A 19,994-nucleotide genomic window follows, 5' to 3' on the forward strand; every position below is an offset into this window, starting at 1 on the left:
TTTCAAAATCAATTATTTATACATTCATTTTATTACTGTACCCACACTGGACCAGCGGTTTGGAAAATGGATGGATGATTCAGCTGCGGGCACCATCTTCTGGTCAGAAGTGGGAATTCATTCGGCACAGCCCTAACAGTGCATTATGGGTATTTTTTAGTCATTGAGTGTACATCGGTTAAAAATAGTGCCTTATTTAAGGGTATAAGGGGTTATTTCGGTCACAGCCTTGGTCAACTTAGGAAGACAGGAAATAGACAAGAACTGGGAACGCATAAAACTAAACCAAAACAGAACAGAACATAAACCTGACAACCTTATTTATCTAAAGCCTTTATCTCAAGGCCCTTTTCTTTTTTATATATATATATTTTTTCTATATGTGTTGCCTTCTAACCTTATGCTTGCAGTTTAACATGTGTATGTTTTAAAGTATGTTATTTCCATAATAAGTGCTAAAAGTATGCTTTAGTAAGTGTACTTCTTTTTCACAAGGGATCTAATATCATTACGGCACAGAAAAGGTATAAATTCAAAGATAATCCTAAATGTTTGGGTAGTTTATGATGAGAGAAAACGTCATTGTTGCTTGTATGTGTTCCTCTCCTGTAGACAGCCTGGTTTTACCATCTGTCTTTGGCAGCAGGCACTTCAGTGGGGCAGGTGGGAACTGAGTTTGAGCAGCTGGTTGGTAAACTTCTCAACATGCAAGGAGATCCAGGTAAGAAACTAACACCTGAATTCTGGATGATCGTGTTATTAATTTCATATATTTCATTGTGGTGGGGTGTCCTACATCAGAGACATGCAGTAGAAGGAGAAGACATGCCTCCTTGGAAAATCAGCCTCTTGAAAAATAAGCTATGGGAAACAAATCCCAGCATATTAGATCCATCTTGCAGGGCCGGATGTTTAAAACTGGTATAAAAGTCTTGTCCACCATATAGCTTATTCTGGCCAAGAACCACCAACTTAAACAGGAAGAGACATTTACTGTAAATGACCAACCACTGTGATCATCAGCAAAGTTTGTATTTGAAAGTCCATATTTATAAGGCTTACTGCTCATGATCCAGTATTTTCACTGTTTTGGAGTAACTTGGTTCACAGTAAATGCTTCATGCAAACTCTGCAAGTGAATTTGGGTCGCGTATAACCTGCATTTTAAAATGCAACACACATCAATCATCTTCCTAAACTTGCAATGATAAGCTCTTTTAAATCTGTTATCAACAAATGAATAGGTTTAAGGTCTCCCAGCTGTTTTCTGCCAAAATAAAACCTCTTTTTTTGCACTTGAAAGCAAAGAAATTAAGACAGCCACACATATCAATATTGTAATTTTACTGTTGTCCTAACCCTAATAATGAAAATAGTTATTATTATATAGTCAGATTGAATTTATTATCTGTATTAAATAAAAGATGCAGTGACTAAGTGATTTATTCAGTGGCTTATGGCCAGCAGGGGCCCCCAGATCTCATGGGCCCCAAGCATTTATGTGGTGGTTAACATCACTAAATGAAAGGACTGTGGCATGTGGGTGTAGTGCTTGAAGCTGAGACTGATTTGATATATGTTATTAAAATGTAGCCATGGCAAACATTATATCATAAATTTACTTTATTCTCAAGTTGTTCATTTTGACCTCATGCTGACCTTTTAAACTGTCGCTGTATAAAAATAGTTTAATGTCCATATTTGTCTGATTCCTTCTCAGGGTCTCCTCTCTGGAAACACCCAATGCTGTGTTTCACTAAGGAAGGACTGTCTTCTCCTCTCACCACCCTGCCTTCACAGGCTCTACAGACTGAAGCCATCAAGCTATTTAAGGTGTGTGTGTGTGTGTGTGTGTGTGTGTGTGTGTGTGTGTGTGTGTGTGTGTGTGTGTTCATTCATTCCACATTTGAGGAGCATAGCCGCAAAACACAGGCAAAAACACTATTTTCTCTCTTCTTTACAGACATGTCAGCTCTTCATTAATGTGGCCATTGACACTCCAGCCATAGATTATCACGTGACTCTTGCCCAATGTGCTCTACAAGTGTGTCTCACCCACCCAGAGCTGCAAAATGAGATCTACTGCCAGCTTATCAAACAGACACAGAAGAGGCAACCACACGGAGCGCCTGGAACCCTGCAGGTAAGAAAATCACATGCTTGTGATGTGAACACACACCACTAGAGGGGGTGCTTGGCTTTGTTTTGTGTTTCTCACCAACTTGGGAGTGATTTATGAGGATGTTCATGACTTGTTTACATTTTCTCTAACACAGGGGTGGCAGTTTCTGGCTCTGTGTGTCGGTCTTTTCCTGCCCACACACCCCACTCTTTGGTATTTGCAAGTTCATCTCAAAAGATATGGAGATTCAAGGTAAATCATATAAATTATCATACTCCTCCATGAAGCACATTCCACTCACTTAATCTGACATTTGCTCAATCTCCCCAGGACGGAGGTGGGAAAGTATGCAATTTATTGCCAACGGTCACTGGAGCGGACGCAGCAGAAAGGGGATCGGCAAGCCCGATCTTCACGGATGGAGATCTTATCAATCTTACTCAGGAACCCTTACCACCACTCTTTGCCCTTCAGCGTACCTGTACACTTCCTTAACAATACCTACCAGGTCCACACATTTCCAAAACACTTAATGATAAAGGAACAGTTCATCAGGAAATTAAAGGGTTAGTTCACCCAAAAATGAAAATTCTGTCAGTAATTACTCACCCTCATGTTGTTCCAACCCCGTAAGACCTTCGTTCATCTTCGGAACACAAATTAAGATATTTTTGATTAAATCTGAGAGCTGGATCACTCCTCCTGCAGGCTTATGGACACCTTAACTTGCTGGCCCAGAAAATGTATTAAAGACATTGTTAATATAGTCCAAGTGACTCCAGTGGCTCAATCTTAAGTTTATAAAGCGACGAAAATACTTTTTGTGCGCAAAAACAAACAAAAATAACGACTTTATTTCACTTTTCATTTCCTTCTCTCTGGGCCTCGAGTCTTTTTACGTAGTGTTTAAGCGTAGCGCGTCTGTGTTTCACGTCACCACGTATCACACATGACCAGAGTCGCCCAATAGTGAGCCTACGTGGTGACGTGCAACACAGACGCGCTACGCTTAAACACTACGTAAAAAGACTCGAGGTCCAGATAGAAGGAAATGAAAAGTGAAATAAAGTCGTTATTTTTGTTTGTTTTGCGCACAAAAAGTATTCTCGTCGCTTTATAAACTTAAGATTGAGCCACTGGAGTCACTTGGACTATATTAACAATGTCTTTAATACATTTTCTGGGCCAGCAAGTTAAGGTGTCCATAAGCCTGCAGGAGGAGTGATCCAGCTCTCAGATTTAATCAAAAATATCTTAATTTGTGTTCCGAAGATGAACGAAAGTCTTACGGGGTTGGAACAACATGAGGGTGAGTAATTACTGACAGAATTTTCATTTTTGGGTGAACTAACCCTTTAACATTGATCTGTCATTATTTACTCATCCGGATGTTCTTTTAAATCTTCATGCTGCTCATTTCATGAAATGAGTCACCAGAAATGACAAAAAACTCATAAAAGTATTATAAAAGTTGTTTTAGCATTTTATGTGTGCGTTATATCCTAAGCCATCTGAGAATTTCCTTCAGAATACTTGGAATAGAGAGCAAGAGACATATGGATGATTTAAAACTCTTTAAAACAACATCTTGGGTTTGATATCCAAAGAATGCAAAACATGCAAGTTGCTTTTCAGTATATACCAAGTGCATGACTGTATAGAAAACAGCTGTTACTATTATTATTGAAAACAACTATTATTATTATTTTTCTAGTTTTGCTCTGCTCCAAAGCATTTTTTTTTCTTGTTCTTGTGTGGAGGAAAACTGTCTGTTAAGAGACTTATTGGAGATAATTCCTTCAAAATTACTGATAGACTACTGTTCAAAATTTTGGGGTAATACAAAAAAAAAGGTTTTTGAAATAATATCTTATGCTCCCCAAGGCTGCATTTATTTAATAAAAAATACATAAAAAATGTAATATTGTAAAATATTACTCCAATATATTAAACTATTAAAATGTAATTTATTCCTGTGATGGCAAAGCTGAATTTTCCAGTCTTTAGTGTCACATGATCCTTCAGAAATCATTCTAATATGATGATTTGGTGCTCAAGAAACATTTCGTATTATAGTCAATGTTGAAAACAGTTGTGCTGCTTTTTTGTGGTAACTGATACATTTGTTTCAGGATGCTTTTGATGAATAGAAATTTCAAATAATAGCATTTATTTGAAAAGTAAACCTTTTATAAGGTTATAAATGATTTTACTTTCATTTTTTGCTTAATTTATTACATCCTCGCTTAGTTTTATTAAGTTTTTAAAACCTTACTGATCCACACCACCTAATTATTAAATAAAAATAACCCTGAAAATCTAAGAAAAAGTCATGGAAATTAATTTTCAAAAAGTCTGGAAACTCAGTGTGTTCAGACGTTCTCTTTTTATATTCCACGGAACAAAAATAACAGTTTAGAACATCATGAAGGTGAATAAATAATGTGGAAATTTTTATTTTTGGAAGAACTGTTTCTTTAAAAATGACATTACGAACTTTTGGTAATTCACCATCTACTTGTCTAAGCTAACAGTCTGTCTTTGTATGGCAGGTTGTTGGTTTTGATGCTTCATCCACAGTGGAGGAATTTCAGAGTCGGCTGAACCAGGACACAGGCATGAGGAAAACTGGTCAGTCCGGTTTCGGCCTTTATTCTGATGACCCCACTGACAAAGACCTTGAGCACTGTCTTCAGGGTAACCTGAAGGTCAGACACACACACACTCTACTGGACAGTGACTTATTGTACTTTGTAACCATCTTTATCGTAAAACCAATGTTCCGTGTCCTCAGATCTGTGACATTATTGCAAAATGGGAGCAGGCCTCGAAGGAGCAGCACACAGGCAAATCCGAGAATGCCAGGACGGTGAAACTCACTTATAAGAACAGGTAGAGTACAGGGGTCGTATTCAAGCAAATTCTTAAGATACATTCGGAGAAGGTCGTAAGAATGTTCCTTAGTGCAATTCTTGAAAAATTCTTAAGAAGTTCTCAAATATTTTCTTAAGAATTTTTTTTTTTTTTCTTGAGAAGAAAATGAAAGGCATCTTTTTGTGCTACCTGCATATTCCGTAGTTATCATAATAAGCGACTATTTTCGTCGTGAATGGCTTGATGGAAGTTAATCACTTAGCTCTGTGATTTTAATGTACCATAGAGTGAATGTGTCTGGTATCTAGCTAGAGTGAATGCATTATGTATACGCGTTCACTCCAGCGATGACTGTTTAATGATTGATCTGTGACACTTGCCCACATTCCTGATGCTAGTTATATGTATTATATGTAGCTAGTGTTACGTTGTGATGCTTAATCTTTAAACAATCAAATTAATTCAATTTAATGCACATTTATTTGTATATGTGTTCACAATACACATGCATTTACTGTAAAGCTGCTTTGAGTCCACATTACAATTTAGTCAATCTGTTATCAGAGGTAACTCTCTTACAGTAGTTATGAATTTTAGAAATGTACATATATAAATATCAATTAGCTCAAAAATGATTTATTTAAACAATGTAGTAATTTAAGGCAGAAACAATGAGCTCACTGAATGAATGAATACTTGTTTGTTAACTATTCAACTCAATTAATTCATTAAACATCTTGTCTTTGGAGATTTAAGACAGGTTGGAGGTCATCCTAACTTTAAGAAGTTATTTACGTTGATTTTAAGAACAATGGGCCTCATTCACCGACCATTCTTACGAAGAAATGTGTTCTTAAACCCCACTTGCGCACTTTTTACGAAGATTCTGACATTCACTAATGTTTTCTTATCTTGGATTTGTTCTTAGCTGAGCAGTTCTGTTGTTTAAGTACATGTCATGAATCCGACGTAAACTTTTCTTAGGAAGTTTATTAAGCACAAAGTTAAGAAAATTCTTAGGAAGATATTGGTGAATGAGGCCCAATCTTTTCAGGAATATGAATGCTTCTTAAATGTTGTCTTAAGAGCAATCTTGAAAAAAAAAGATAAGAACCTTTTTGGGAAAGGTTTTGGGAATACAAAATATTCTTATCTTTTTTTTTAAGTTAGAAAATAAGAAGAAAATAGCAGAAGAATTTTATTCTTAAGATTGTTTTGTGAATCCCACCCCAGATTCTTAAACAGAACATCATCAACAAGACTACACCCAACAGGCTGCAATTTGTGTTTGTTCCCTGTAGGTTGTACTTCTCCCAGCAGATGAGAGGAGAGACCGAGAGAGAGCGGTTGCTTCTGGCATACCAAACAAATGAGGAGATTACAGCTGGTCACTTCCCTGTCAACAAAGAGCTTGCTTTAGAGATGGCCGCCCTGCTTGCTCAGGTACACTGCGCTGCTTCTGTTATATTACTGGAGAAATCTTACAAACCTGTCAAGAACATGTTCAGGTTATACTGTATTTCACCCCACTTTGTCAATGAATTAAACAGCCCACTACATTTCTTCGACCCCATACCCTCGCTCCAAAATGCACACCGGTCAAACCGATGTCAGCAAATTCAAATGCACAAAATGACTCCCAGTGGATCTGATCACTTAAAGCACCTCTAAAGAAAATTAGCTCTGTTTTGGCTACCATTAATTACATTTTTTATATTGTAACATTTTCATGACAGTTAATCAAAACCAATTAAAAAAAATGAATTGTAATTTGTGTAAAAATTCTATAAATCTTTTTAACGTGATACATAATGAATGAATGAATTATTATCTTTTTGTTTAGACTGTCATAGTTTGTCATAGTATGAACCAAAGTGAAACAATGCAATCTATGCATAAAATACATTTGAAAAGCAGCCAAAACAAATCACGATGGCATGGTGAAACTTCTGTCCAAAATATCACAGGACTTCTAAAGAAAATGAGCTCTATTTTAGGTACCATACATTTTTGTGTGTATTTTTACGTCAATTAATCAAAACCAATTTTCATTTCCATAATTCAGCATCATTAGTGTAACATACACAAAAGTATTTGTTTTACTGCTTTAAATTCATGCTCATTTAAGTAAATATTATATTATAGTAATGTGTTTATGGAGAATAATGGCAGTTACTAAAAACATGTCTGAATACATTGCGGTAATGAGAATTTGGGGAAAAAATGTCCTTAATTTTCAATGAAATAATGCCATAATCCAAACCATCTTAATGTTCCTAAAATAGGCTTCATTTCCTTTAAGTACTGTACGTAAACCTAATGGGTTTTGTGTCATGCAGGTGGAGTTTGGGGACTTTGAGCGCCCATTTTCTAGTCCAAGTGGTTCAGGAGCTGCACAGACTAAGTCTAACCAGACACTCAAACAGGTTATAGAGCGTTTCTACCCGAAGCATTACAGACACACCTCCACCGAGGAACAAATGAGGTATTTATGCCTCTAGTGAAACAAATTCATATATGAACACAAAGAATTTGTTTGGCTTTACCAACTGAAATGCATGCTTTCTTAGGCAGTTGCTGCAGAAACTCTCTACCCGCTGGGCATCTCTGAGGGGGCGGAGTTCATCAGAGTGCATACGAATCTACCTGACAGTGGCCCGGAAGTGGTCATTTTTTGGAGCCAAACTATTTGAGGCTGAGGTGAGTTAAGGCCCCTTCACACCAAGAACGATAAATATAAAGATAACGATAAAGTTCTAAAAATCGTTCTTAATATAAAAGAATAGAAGAGTTCACACTTCAACTATAACAATAACAGCACAGAGAAACACGATTTTTTTCCAGCTGATAAACAATAAAAACATTGACAGCCAGCCAAAATTGTGCTCTGATATAGTTATCTTTATAGTTTTCGTTCTTGGTGTGAACGGGCCTTGGTGTGAGCGATGCGTACAATCCTTTCAATATTTAAATACTCAAAAAAGTGTAAATGCTGTGGCATTGTGTCTTAGTCATACTTTCTTTCTCCCTGTAGCCCGTAACTTCATCTCCACAGAAGAATGTGCGTGTTTGGCTGGCCGTACATGAAGATGGAGTCAGCATATTGGAGTTTAACTCTATAGTAAGTGAACATGTTCTTTTCAGAGCTGCAGCAATTTTTCATGTTGTTTCAAAACAATTCATATTAGTGAAGGGCTAAGATGAGTCATCGCCTTGTGTCTTCTAGAAAGTCCTTGGATCTTACCCTCATAAAAGCATTGTGACGTTTGGAGCATGTGGTCAGGACTTTATGCTGGTAGTAGCTCTAAGTTCTGGCACCAACACATCCAAAGATAAGTCTACAGAGAAGCATCTGTTTGCTATGACCCCATCAAAGGTAAGTATTGTGCTCTTAAATTAGGTTTTTTTTTTTTGTTAAAAAGAAAAAGGTTGTTGTGGAAATGACAATTGTGGGACAGCTGTTATATGTGTAAAAAAAAATCCTTAATTTTCACATGATAAATATTGAGATGTTTTACACTAGGCTACATTCAAATGTTTGGGGTCAGTAAGATTTTTTTTTATTTTTTTTTAAGAAATTAACTCTTTTATTCAGGATAAAGATGCATTACACTGATCAAAAGTGACAGTAATAAAACGTATAATGCTACAAAAGATTTCTACTTAAAAAAAACTCTTTTAAGGTGACATAGTTACACGTTACTACATATACAGTAATAACAGTAAATTATGCATAGTTACAAGTAACTACGGTAACACCTTATTTTGATGGTCCCTTTTGAACATTCTGTTGACTATAAGTAACTTTGCAACTACATGTCAACTTATTCTAGTAACCCTAACCCTACCAGTCTACTAATACTCTACTAACACTCTGAGTTAATTTAGTTCATTTATATTTTTATTTTTATTTATTAATTTATCATTTTTTAATTTTAAAGGGATAGTTCACTTTTTGGTATGTTTTAGCTTACCTCAAGGGCATCCAAGATGTAGGTGTCTTTGTTTCCGCAGTAGTTTCAATTTTGATATTTTTAGGTCAAACCGTTCTTGTCTGTCAGTCATATAATGCAGGTCTATGGTCACTGTATCAAAACACAAGCACAGAGTCCAAATTAAAACAATTCCCCATCGTCCAAATGAAACAATTCCCCATCGTAAGTACACATTGATGGCCTAAGACACGAAACGAGCGGTTTGTGTGAGAAAACGAACAGTATTTATATCATTGTTATGTATACATCTATACCCGCCCGCGCCGTCAGATCATTTAGACATGTGCTGTTTTCAAGAGATAACAACGATATAAATACTGTTCGTTGCTTACATATATGTTGCTTACTCTGTGCTTGTGTTTTGAGACAGTGACCATAGACCTGCATTATATGACTGACAGACAAGAACGGTTTGACCTAAAAATATCAAAATTGAAACTACTGCGGAAAAAAGACACCTACATCTTGGATGCCCTTGAGGTAAGCTAAAACATACCAAAATTTATTTTCAAAGTGAACTATCCCTTTAAGTACAATGTAACTGTCACCTTAAAATAAAGTATAACCAAATGCTGTTGAATTCTCTATTTATTCAAGAATCCTGAAAAAAATCAAATTTTCTACAAAAATAGTAACACTTTTTTAAGACTATAAATGTTTTTTGAGCAGCAAATCAGCATATCAGAATAATTTCTGAAGGATAATGTGAGACTTAAGACTGGAGTAATGATGCGGAAAATTCTTTGCCATTACAGGGATAAATTACATTTTTAAATTTATGAAATTAGAAACTTTAAATTGTAATAATATTTCACAATATTAATGTTTTTAATGTATTTTTGATCAAATAATTTCAGCCTTGGTGAGCATAAGACATGTCTTTCAAAAGCATTAACATCTTACTGACCGCAAACTTGAACGGTAGTGTAGATTACGTAACTTTTGGTTTAGACCGTCATAGTTTTAAACATAATAATTCATACATAAAAGGCATTTGAAAAGTAACCTGTAGTTGAAGAAACAAAGAGAACACACACACACACCAAAGTACACAGAAACACTGCCTGATGAATACTTCTGTTTGCCGTTCATGAACATTACATTTAGTTCATTACCATTTCATATGCCGCTTGAGAACTGAAATGCTGCAACAGCAAACATACATGCCCATTTTACAAAGCGTATCCCACAGCATTTCTCTGTTTCCTTTGTGTTTTTCAGGTTCGAGACCTGACGCTGCTCATAGCCAGCTACATTAACTGCACACAGCAACAAAAAGCAGCGGTGCACCACCTGTCGGCCCCAGCCCTGCTTCTGGCCCTGTCTGGAGAGATGAAGAACAAGGAATCAAGGAGCAAGTCTCCTCCTGCTTCCAGCAGACCCAGCAAAACACCCACCCTTCTTTAATACATCCCTGCTGGACCATGTGTGCTGGTGTTCACTCAGGCTGGCTCTCACTACACTCTCTAATTCATTACTATAAGCTTGTGCCCAAAACCATCTTTACAATATAGTGATTTACATCAAAGGGAATCTGGAAATGAAATGAGAGACATATCTATAAAAGGGCAAGACCATAAAGAGACCATATTATTTATTGATATATTATAAGACATAAATAATACAATTTAATGATTTTGTTTTTTAAAACATGACTTTAATTTTTGATCTGAATGTTTTTATCCTGTATACTGAAGCAACTTGTGTTTACTTGATTATTCATACACCATTTTTTAATGTTAAAAATGTTTAAAAAAAATCTTTTGAAATGTTTTCATGTTATTGTAAATGTCAAATATGACACAACAGGCTTTTGTGGAACATTTTCCATCTCTTAATTATCATTGATTGCATATACACACACACACACACACTCGTACTTATACATCAGGCTTTTCATGGCTCATATATGCAATTCATTGCAAATCAATGATAATTAAGAGATGGAAAATATTCCCCAAAAGCCTGTGGTGTCATATTTGACATTTGTTAACATAATCATTTTTAACATTAAAAAAACAAAGCATGAATAATCAAGTTAACTGAAAGTTGCTTCATTCCAGTAAATGTTTATCTTGCATTTACTTTATAAAAATCATTAATGATTTCTGAGCAAAAAGGACTTTACTTGATAAAAAAAGTATGAGCTATCAATTCAACTATAATGTGTACAAGAGGTTTTTCAGCAAAGTTTTGGTTATACCCATAATTTATAGGCCCTAGAAATTTGCGTATTAAACATGATAAAGTAAGCTAATATATACATAAATAGGCATTATACTTATTGTTCAACAGAATTTTACAGAGAGTAAATGTTTTTAAAAATTTGCTAAAAATGTTGTAACACGCATTGCCAAAACAAGCATTCTTTTTTAGTTCATTTATACCCCCTGGGGGTGACGTATTCTGGGGGATACAAACATTTACAGGCAGGTTATAAAAATAAAAAGAATTAGTTACATTTCAATATAAACATAATAAGATAGCACAACAACTTTTTAAACATGTAAGTCCCCTCCGAATATTGCAAATATGTGAAATATATCAACTTTTATCAGAAGGTGAGTAGATTTCCCTCTACAGGTGGCCATGTTGTTTTTAAATGCAGCCCATGAGCTAAACAAAGAATGTATGAACAAAGTCACCAGATCTAAATATTCACAACAAAACACCTTTTCAACATGAAACCAAGAAATCAGACCTACACTTTCCCTGCCTCTCCCCACAGCTTCTCAAATGTTTGTTTCTCCTAGGATACGTCGACACTTTTAGGGTTAAATCATCTTAAATATGATGTGACTTCCTGAGGGTGACCTGGTTGACAGTAGTCCTCAACATAAAAATGAGTGAGATTTCATGTCCACATCATGTTCCGCTCCAATATAAAAAAAAAAATTAAAATTATATATATATATATATATATATATATATATATATATATATATATATATATATATATATATATATATATATATATATATATATATATATATTGGAAATGAAAATGAAGCCTTTTGTTGTATTGTAATATTATTTTTTGCGATTGTCAGATTGTCATTAACAATTTTTTTTTTTTTTTTTTTTGTAATTCACATTATTATCAGTAGTAATCTCACTATATACAGTTGTGGTCAGAATTATTGGCACCCCTGGTAAATATGATCAAAGATGCCTGTAATAAAATAAATCTGCATTGTTTAACCTTTTGATCTTTCATTAAAAGAAATTACAAAACTCTAACCTTTCATTGAAGTAAAAGAATTGAAAGTGGGGGGATAATCACATTATGAAACAAATGTTTTTCTCCAAAACACATTGGCCACAATTATTGGCACCCTTAGAATTTTTTATGAGTAAAATATCTCTGAAGTATATTTTCATGAATATTTAAACATGAAATTGTCTATATTTATTTTATTTTTTTTAACCTTTATTTAACTAGGAAAGTCACATTGAGGTTAGACCCTCTTTTACAAGTGAGACCTAGTCAAGACAGGGTCAGATAGCAGGATTAAACAGATAACAAACCACAGACAAAACCAACATCATCAATAAATACAACAAAGAATACAGCAGTATAAACATTTAGGTATTACCTAATACCCTATATAATACTGTTCACAGAAACGATAATAAAATCAGATTAATAATGAATTTATGTGGAAGTGGAATTATCAAAACATCTGCACTTAGCAATGACCAATTCTTATACAGTATATGACTTCTTGTTTCACAGGAGTTTAAATATGAGGAAACACAAATTCCCTTAATCATCCATCACAATGAATAAAACCAAAGAATATAATTCTGATGTGCAGCAAAAGATTGTTGAGCTTCACAAAATAGAAAGTTACTAAGAAAATAGCTAAAGCATTGAAAATCCCCATTTCCACCATCATGGATTCTAGCAAATACCAACAGATAAAAAATTCAAACCCGATGGCTAGAAATCTTATAATGGGCCGTGGCTGGATCTTGATCTGATCTTCCATCAGGACAACAATCCAAAACAAAATCAACACAAAAATGTGTTAAGGGATGGTCTCTGATCTCTTATCGGGTGTCCTCCAAACTTGTTAGGCATTATAGGAGAAGACTCAGAGCTGTTATCTTGGAAAAAGAAGGTTGCAAAAATTAATAAAAGGGTGCCAATAATTATGGCCAACGTGTTTTGGAGAAAAACATTTATTTCATAATGTGATTTTCCACACACTTTCAATTAAGTTTTGCAAAAAAATTGAATCGTAGATTAAAAGGATAAACAATGCAGATTTATTTTTACAGCCATCTTTGATCATATTTACCAGGGGTACCAATAATTCTTACCACAACTGTATAAGTGTGTGTGTGTGTGTGGTTGTGTGTACACATATGTAGACTATATATGCTATTTAAAACAGCGTAGTTTAAACTTTTTGTACAGTATTGTTGCTTTTTTTTATCCTTTCCGATTTTGCATCAATGCAACTTTGCGTGGAAATGTGCATAATTTTCATGAAAATAATGTCAAAGAAGCAAATAATCTTTTTTTTTTTTTTTTTTTTTTGATTTGGGGATGAAATATGGCCAGAACTGTTCTTTGACAAGTTTCATGAGATTCTTAAGTACACTTTTGTCATGCCATGGTGTTCTAATACTTATATAAGAACCTTTTGTGGTTTTCAGGCTCTAGCAACAATCTAATTTCAAAGAAATATTTGAACTCGAAACACTAAGGTAAACAGGTTTTCTTAAACTCAAAAGATATGTAGGCTATACATTGTTCAGACATGTGGTGGCTTGCTGGAGTTTACTCAAACGAAACTGGAAGTAAATCGTGATTGCAGAATGAGAAATACTAAATCCCTCCACTCTGAATCTTACTTCGTCTTTGCATGTTTAAGCTTGCAGCGAAAGAATGTAAGGATAGCAATACACCAGGAAATGAATTAAGACAGAGGATGTTTGGTTTTTGGCGAAGAAGCCAGCATGGAGTCATAGGGTGGTTAAAGAGTATTTTAAAGAGTATGTACCGGTGTACTGAACTGGGGATGTGACATTCATAATGAGATTCAATGGAGAAGATTTGTCTAAAGCCAAAGCATTATATTTCCTCGTTCAACAAGGGACACTATGACAGATAATGTCATAGTAAATTGTATGTATTTTTCCTGTGTGTTTTCTCTAAATACTATGCAATTTTAAATAAATGTCATTACTCAAAAAAACGAAAATTGATTCTGTTTTTAAAATAGAAATTCATCATAAGTTATATTGATAGACTACCATTCAAAAGTTTGTGGTCATTAGTATTTTGTGAAAAATCTCTATATTCACCTTGGCCGCATTTATTTGATCAAAGTAAACACAGTAAACGGTAATATTGTGAAATTTTATTACAATTTAAAATAATTATTTGATTTATTTTATAAAATGTATTTAAAATGTAATTTATTTATGTGATGCAAATCATTACTCCAGTCTTCAGTGTCACATGATCCTTCATAAATCATTCTAATATGTTGACTGAAACATTACTTAATATTTTCAATCTTGAAAAAAGTTGTGCTGCTTCATATATTTTTTTTCAGGATTCTTTAATGAATAGAACGTTCAAAAGAACAGCTTTTATTTGAAATAGAAATATTTTGAGACTTGTGTGAATCTTTTGTGTCTTTACTGTCACTTTTGATCAGTTTAATTTGTTCTTTCTGGATAAGAATATTCAATTCTTTAATAAAAAAATCTTACCGACACTAAGGTGAATGTTGTGTATCTATAATGCACACTTTTCAGGAATACAAGACAGCTACACTTCACCTAATGATTATGTGTATGATACAATCTCTTTTAATCGACATATCAATGAGAGATTGATCTAAAAAAAATTGCAGGACATGAATGATTGTTTGGTTTCTAATCAGTATTCTGATAATGAAAACTAGTTTTGCGTAATACGAAAGGTTTGTTCTGACTTTCTGCCACAGTTGGTTGGTTGCTACACTTCCTGCTATTTCCCAAACCAGTGGAATTAAAAACAAACATACAGGTTTTTCCCCCATGTCACATCTTTCCACTTGGAGCTGTTTTTCTTTGTGTTGTTACAGTATTTCTTTGTTCTACTGGCAGACTCCCTCCCTTCATTACACTGAATCAAATATCTTTATTTTTTTTATTATTACTTTGGTATGTTACTTGGAACCATTTACCCTTCAATTCAAACAAGTCATTATTATTCTTAAAGCAGGAATGCATGTCAAATGATCTAGATAAACACCTGATTCTTAAAAACTATTTAATATGGCGATCTAAAGCCAAGGATGTAACAAAATTACATTGCTTTACTACATTTCATAACCGAATCACGTGTCTTTTAAGTATCGTTGATAATGTGAACCGAAACACAGGTGAGGAACGAACCATCCTCATGAAAATGTCCCTCCCACTCTGACCCACACTCATCTGACAAGCTTTGTTATTTAATCCCTCCTTTTCTGCCATGGAAACGCAGACTGACTCTTAACTCAGGTGTGAGCACGGTTGGGGGAGGGCAACATGTGATCCACCTAAACCTGTCTAAACTAGTCTGAGAAACAAATGCTCGAAGCTCTTCTGGGAAGAATACTGGGGGACTAGAACTGAAAGCAAGGGAGTGCCAGCCAAGCTTTTCTGAGAAGACATCTCTTAAAAAAACAAGTCCGATTTTTCCTTTTGCCACTCGTCATGCAGCAACCTCTTTGGCGAGGTGTTTGCTATCCTTGTACAAATTTGTAACGTGTGATTTCTACTAAGCAAGTGTGGGAACGTTTTTCATTAATACATCGGTCATTCATTAATGTCCCTGTTAAAACCTGACCTACCAAAAACAGAATTTCAGTAAACCCTGCTTCCTTGTTCGTGAGAGGTTGAGTCAGAAATTTGCATTAGTCATAGCACAGTGATATAGGAACTTTGTGGCCTGAAACCTGAGCAACAGGTCCGACCAGTTTTTCCAAAAAGCTCAACATACAAGTCTCTCGTGGGTTTAATTATTAGTCCATCACTGCGAGTGAATGGTCATCAGCTTTGAGTTAATAAACAGCCCCTTTGTTCTCAGTTCTGAAAGAAAGAAAATAACCCTCGTACAAATGCACAGCTTTAAGTAGTAGACATTTCAGGCAATGGGTCATTAAAAACACTTGCATTTTTTACTTTAAGAGCAAGCACTGCCACTTGTAAACTGAATGTATCTGGTTTCTAGCTACTTTAATTTGTCAAAAGCTCATTATGCTGATTGATATTGCAAACCGTTTTTTGTGTTACACTTATTGTAATTCTAAAAACATTGGTTTGTGGCATAAATTGTTTTACCATTTTCTGCACTTTGTTATTTACCTATAGCCTAGGGAGTCTCAGTCTCAGAAGTGGATTCCTTTACCAAACAGTGTAAAGTCTTCTCTAGCCAAAACTAGCCTTTTAACAAGTTGGCTGTACTTTGAATAAGGTTTACTTCTGTGCTGAATCTCATGTGCCAAACAGATGCAGCTTCAGCCCTGGACTAAAAAGGACAATCAAATCCTTTGGTCACAAAAGCCAAGATTTGTTTTGCTGTAGGACTGTCCTTTTCATTAAAGCCAATACATCTTTAGTTAAAAGGATTGATTTATTTAAATTAGCATATGGCAGATAAACTAGGAATACAGTAGATTTAAAACAAGACAAAAAAGCATGACATTTAACAAATTTTATTAAAAACTTACAAGTCACAAACTGTACAATGTTAAAATGGTGATCCAATGAAAATGAGCCCTCATTAAATAGCAAAACGTAACAGCAACATTGCTTAAAAACAACTGTTGCCAGCATGTAACAGACACAATTTTCCCAATATGAAGTGTCACATGCAATGCAAACAACAGGTCAATGCTTCAGCAGGGGCACGTCCCAGTGTCAGATTCAAGTACATGGGACATCATTAATAGCTTTAAGACATGGTCTCCATCTCTCTGGGCTGCAAGAACAGAAGGAAACGTGTTAAAAACAAGCTTGCTCCCTTCTGGGAAAAAGTACCACAGTTTGGATAATGAAGTAAATGAGAACTAACCTGCGCTTTACTGTACTGGGCCTTCTGCCGCCGTGCAAGAAAGTACTAAAATAAAGAGGAAAAGTTAGACCACAAGTACACACACATACTTCATTTAAAAGCGAATCTACATACACACTTACCAGAACAAGAAGTCCTGCAAGCACAATCAAGCTGACCACCACAATGACAGCAATGATGCCACCGGTCAACTTCTGCATGGTGATGGTAGGTGCCTTTTCGTCTACGTAGTACACCAGGATCTTCTCCATGGAGACCTTTGATCCCTCAACACTGACCTCGAATGGGTCAATTTTGGCAAACAGGGGCAGAACCTTGACCTATGGAAAACATGAATTTTACACAAGTTACAAAATATAAAACCAGGCATTAAAATTACAAGAAAAGTCAAGGAGTCTTACATCCTTCTCCATGTAATAAGTCATGAGGGACAGGTCTGGAAGCGATTGTCCCTTCGGCTTTTTGACGTCCACAACAATGAGACGGCCATCTTTGTCATACTGAGGGGGAAAAAAGGGTTAGGATCTGTACCGCAAGCAGAGTAGAGGGACATTACAACACAATGGCAATGTCTTACCTTAACCTCAGACACAAATTTTTTTTCCAACTTGTAACGCTCCAGCAAAGCATTCTCAATCCCACTGCAAAAAACAAAGCAAAAAACTCCTCAATAGCAGGTCTTAACATTCCATGATCTAGCAAAGCCTTAGAAATCCATTGTAACATACGTCTTCAGTTTGGTGGCATCAAGACCTACACCTGCTACCTCTTTATGCTTCAACTCCAGACGAACCCAACTACAGAAAAAAAATAAAATAAAGGCATTGTCAGACCATCAAGTTTTGCTTCCTTTCAAAACCAGTAGTACAATACAGACCACACCTCAAACTGGGTGTGTCAGTCAGAAGAGTGTCCTGTTACATGCTTAAGCGCACTCACTATGTCTCCACAGGCTCACACTCGATGCTCTTGTCTCCTTTGTCACTTCTACGTACACCAGCACTGTTCACACACCAGCACACCTCAGTTTTGTTACACTGGACAGCCTTGAACTTCCCATCGTTCTCACACTCTGGGTCATAGATGCCATCATTGTCCACAATGGCGGTCTCTACTGGCTTCCCATCAATTGATCTTGTGCTCATGTTTTTTCTGGCACGATACATCTCCGCTTTCATGAGGAAACACTTGGGAATCACTGAGGGGAGAGAGAGAGAGAAATTGAAAAACCACTCACTACACTTAATGAGAAAAGACGATTAAACCTTTCTGGTTTGTCTCAGCTAGGAAAGTTGGTGCACAGCTAATTTAGGTGGAGTTTCCAAAACCCCTCTAAAACCAGCAAACTAGGCTGTTATACACTTTTAATATAGCCCATGTTAGACCCTAAAGTACGGATGTTAAGAACTAATTTTAAGGGTAGTTTATTAAATAACTCAAGAGCAAATCTAGAGGAAAACTCACAGTTTGTACAATTAATCGGTCGCTTGTCATCATCAGCAAACTGAAGGGTGCACTTGCATGGTTCTCCATCACATACCGCCCATTTCATATTGTTACAAGAACCTGTTGGATTAAAATAAATATAAGTGTATAGCGTTTGTTTAAACATAGCAAACTTGTTGGTAAACAGGATTAAAAAAAAAAAAAAAATGTATATAACCCCAGGCAAGTAGAGTTTGCCCCCCTCCCCCCATACTGAACCACACCCAGGATCTCTTTGTTTTGTTTCCCGTCTAACTACCAAGTTAGACGACAAGGATTAAACAATTTGGAACAATTAACCCGATTTGAATTCACTTTGAAATGTACATTTAAAACTTGTAATATAAAACAAAATTACTTACATGTTGACTGTGAGGCGACCACATCCACAAATACCACAACAAACAAGGCGATTATAACCTTCATCATGAGTGAGAACTGAAAAACAAAGACCAACAGTACCGGTATTATAAATCACTCCGTTCGAGGAACTTCCATGTTAATGTCCAAATGCGCAATCTAACTATTCTTTCTTAATAAAACGCTGAAGTCTTCTTACCCAAAAAAGCTCGGCTAGTCTTGAAAAAGAGAACAAAATCCAACCAAAGTGATTTATTCCGTATGATAAACTGTAGACTCTTGAGCTTTATAAAGAATAGATCCAGCAGTTATCCTCTCTCTCTCTCCCCCGCCAAACGACTGATGTTAACGCGCAACAGGTGACTAATTATACATACCTGTTTGAGTGAAGACGTCAGGTGGAAGTGGGCGGGACTAACGCTCACATTTTTTCCGCCCATGACCATATTTGGCAACTTGACGCATCGAGAATGAACGCAAAACATCATCTCTCCATTTTAGAAATGTAAAGCATCAACAAAGATTTTCGGTTGAAACTGACACACGCAAACGCTGATACCTATCAAGTGAAACTGCAATATACAGCTGCAAGTTGTAGCCTATGACAACGTGAAACAAGCACAAGGTGTCTAACACACTTGCACTTACAGATTTAAGGCAAGGCAAGTTTATTTATATAGGCTAATTTAAAATGGGCAACTATTTATATTTCATACACAATTGTGATTCCAAGTGCATAATAAAGAGGGAGAGAAATAAATACAAACATGTAGTAATATTCAGTTTTAAAATCATTTAAGTCCATAAAATAATGCTTTAAAACATTTTTTTATTAAAATGATTAAAAAGTAGGCCTACCGTCAACAAGTATTAAGAATAACTTTAATGAACATGAGCACAGGATAAAGTGGGAAGTATAACACAATCAGTTTAATTAATTCGAATTTAATTAAATAAGTTACAAATTACTTAAGCTTTCTGGGTGAAATCATTATCAAACATGACCATTAGAGGATTTTCAAGAAAACAAATTATTTTTGGGTAAGAAAGTAATTTTAATTCTAATGATTTGTGATTATACATTTGGAAAGACAGT

The 19,994-nt window shown here is 35.4% G+C and overlaps 2 protein-coding genes across 3 annotated transcripts in view; one reads left to right on the plus strand and one right to left on the minus strand.

Moving 5' to 3' along the window:
• The window catches only part of plekhh2 (pleckstrin homology domain containing, family H (with MyTH4 domain) member 2), a 44,181-nt gene extending 32,306 nt beyond the window's left edge, over positions 1 to 11,875 (plus strand). Inside the window, exons 18-30 of one of the 2 annotated variants that reach the window (XR_014029037.1) lie at positions 613 to 721; positions 1,721 to 1,833; positions 1,964 to 2,143; positions 2,277 to 2,374; positions 2,453 to 2,630; positions 4,675 to 4,830; positions 4,917 to 5,014; positions 6,298 to 6,439; positions 7,336 to 7,481; positions 7,567 to 7,696; positions 8,031 to 8,117; positions 8,227 to 8,372; positions 10,213 to 10,352. Coding sequence is in view for 1 of the 2 variants with exons in the window: in XM_081350547.1 (XP_081206673.1) it covers positions 613 to 721; positions 1,721 to 1,833; positions 1,964 to 2,143; positions 2,277 to 2,374; positions 2,453 to 2,630; positions 4,675 to 4,830; positions 4,917 to 5,014; positions 6,298 to 6,439; positions 7,336 to 7,481; positions 7,567 to 7,696; positions 8,031 to 8,117; positions 8,223 to 8,372; positions 10,213 to 10,398 (1,773 nt within the window). In the remaining variant the exon portion in view is untranslated. Of the gene's footprint in view, positions 1 to 612; positions 722 to 1,720; positions 1,834 to 1,963; positions 2,144 to 2,276; positions 2,375 to 2,452; positions 2,631 to 4,674; positions 4,831 to 4,916; positions 5,015 to 6,297; positions 6,440 to 7,335; positions 7,482 to 7,566; positions 7,697 to 8,030; positions 8,118 to 8,222; positions 8,373 to 10,212 lie in introns of both variants that reach the window. The other variant, XM_081350547.1, reaches the window with a different exon arrangement.
• Positions 11,876 to 16,678: 4,803 nt separating this feature from the next.
• On the minus strand, positions 16,679 to 19,285 carry epcam (epithelial cell adhesion molecule). Its single transcript, XM_081351645.1, has 10 exons — positions 19,098 to 19,285; positions 18,901 to 18,976; positions 18,518 to 18,619; positions 17,993 to 18,251; positions 17,782 to 17,850; positions 17,631 to 17,694; positions 17,455 to 17,553; positions 17,176 to 17,373; positions 17,054 to 17,098; positions 16,679 to 16,960 (listed from the first exon to the last, which is right to left on the minus strand). Exons 2-10 carry the CDS (start codon positions 18,965 to 18,967, stop codon positions 16,934 to 16,936), a joined length of 930 nt encoding a protein of 309 aa, XP_081207771.1. The 5' UTR covers positions 18,968 to 18,976; positions 19,098 to 19,285; the 3' UTR covers positions 16,679 to 16,933.
• Positions 19,286 to 19,994: the final 709 nt, after the last annotated feature.

Source organism: Scardinius erythrophthalmus (assembly GCF_964197995.2).
Source record: "Scardinius erythrophthalmus genome assembly, chromosome: 21".
Classification (NCBI taxonomy): domain Eukaryota; kingdom Metazoa; phylum Chordata; class Actinopteri; order Cypriniformes; family Leuciscidae; genus Scardinius; species Scardinius erythrophthalmus.

Coding starts and splice junctions, on each gene's coding strand:
- epcam (XM_081351645.1), bottom strand. CDS start 18,967: ATGATGAAGGTTATAATCGCCTTGTTTGTTGTGGTATTTGTGGATGTG. Junction 17,374..17,454: donor CTTATTACATGGAGAAGGAT/GTAAGACTCCTT, acceptor TGTTTTCCATAG/GTCAAGGTTCTGCCCCTGTT. Junction 16,961..17,053: donor CCCAGTACAGTAAAGCGCAG/GTTAGTTCTCAT, acceptor CTGTTCTTGCAG/CCCAGAGAGATGGAGACCAT.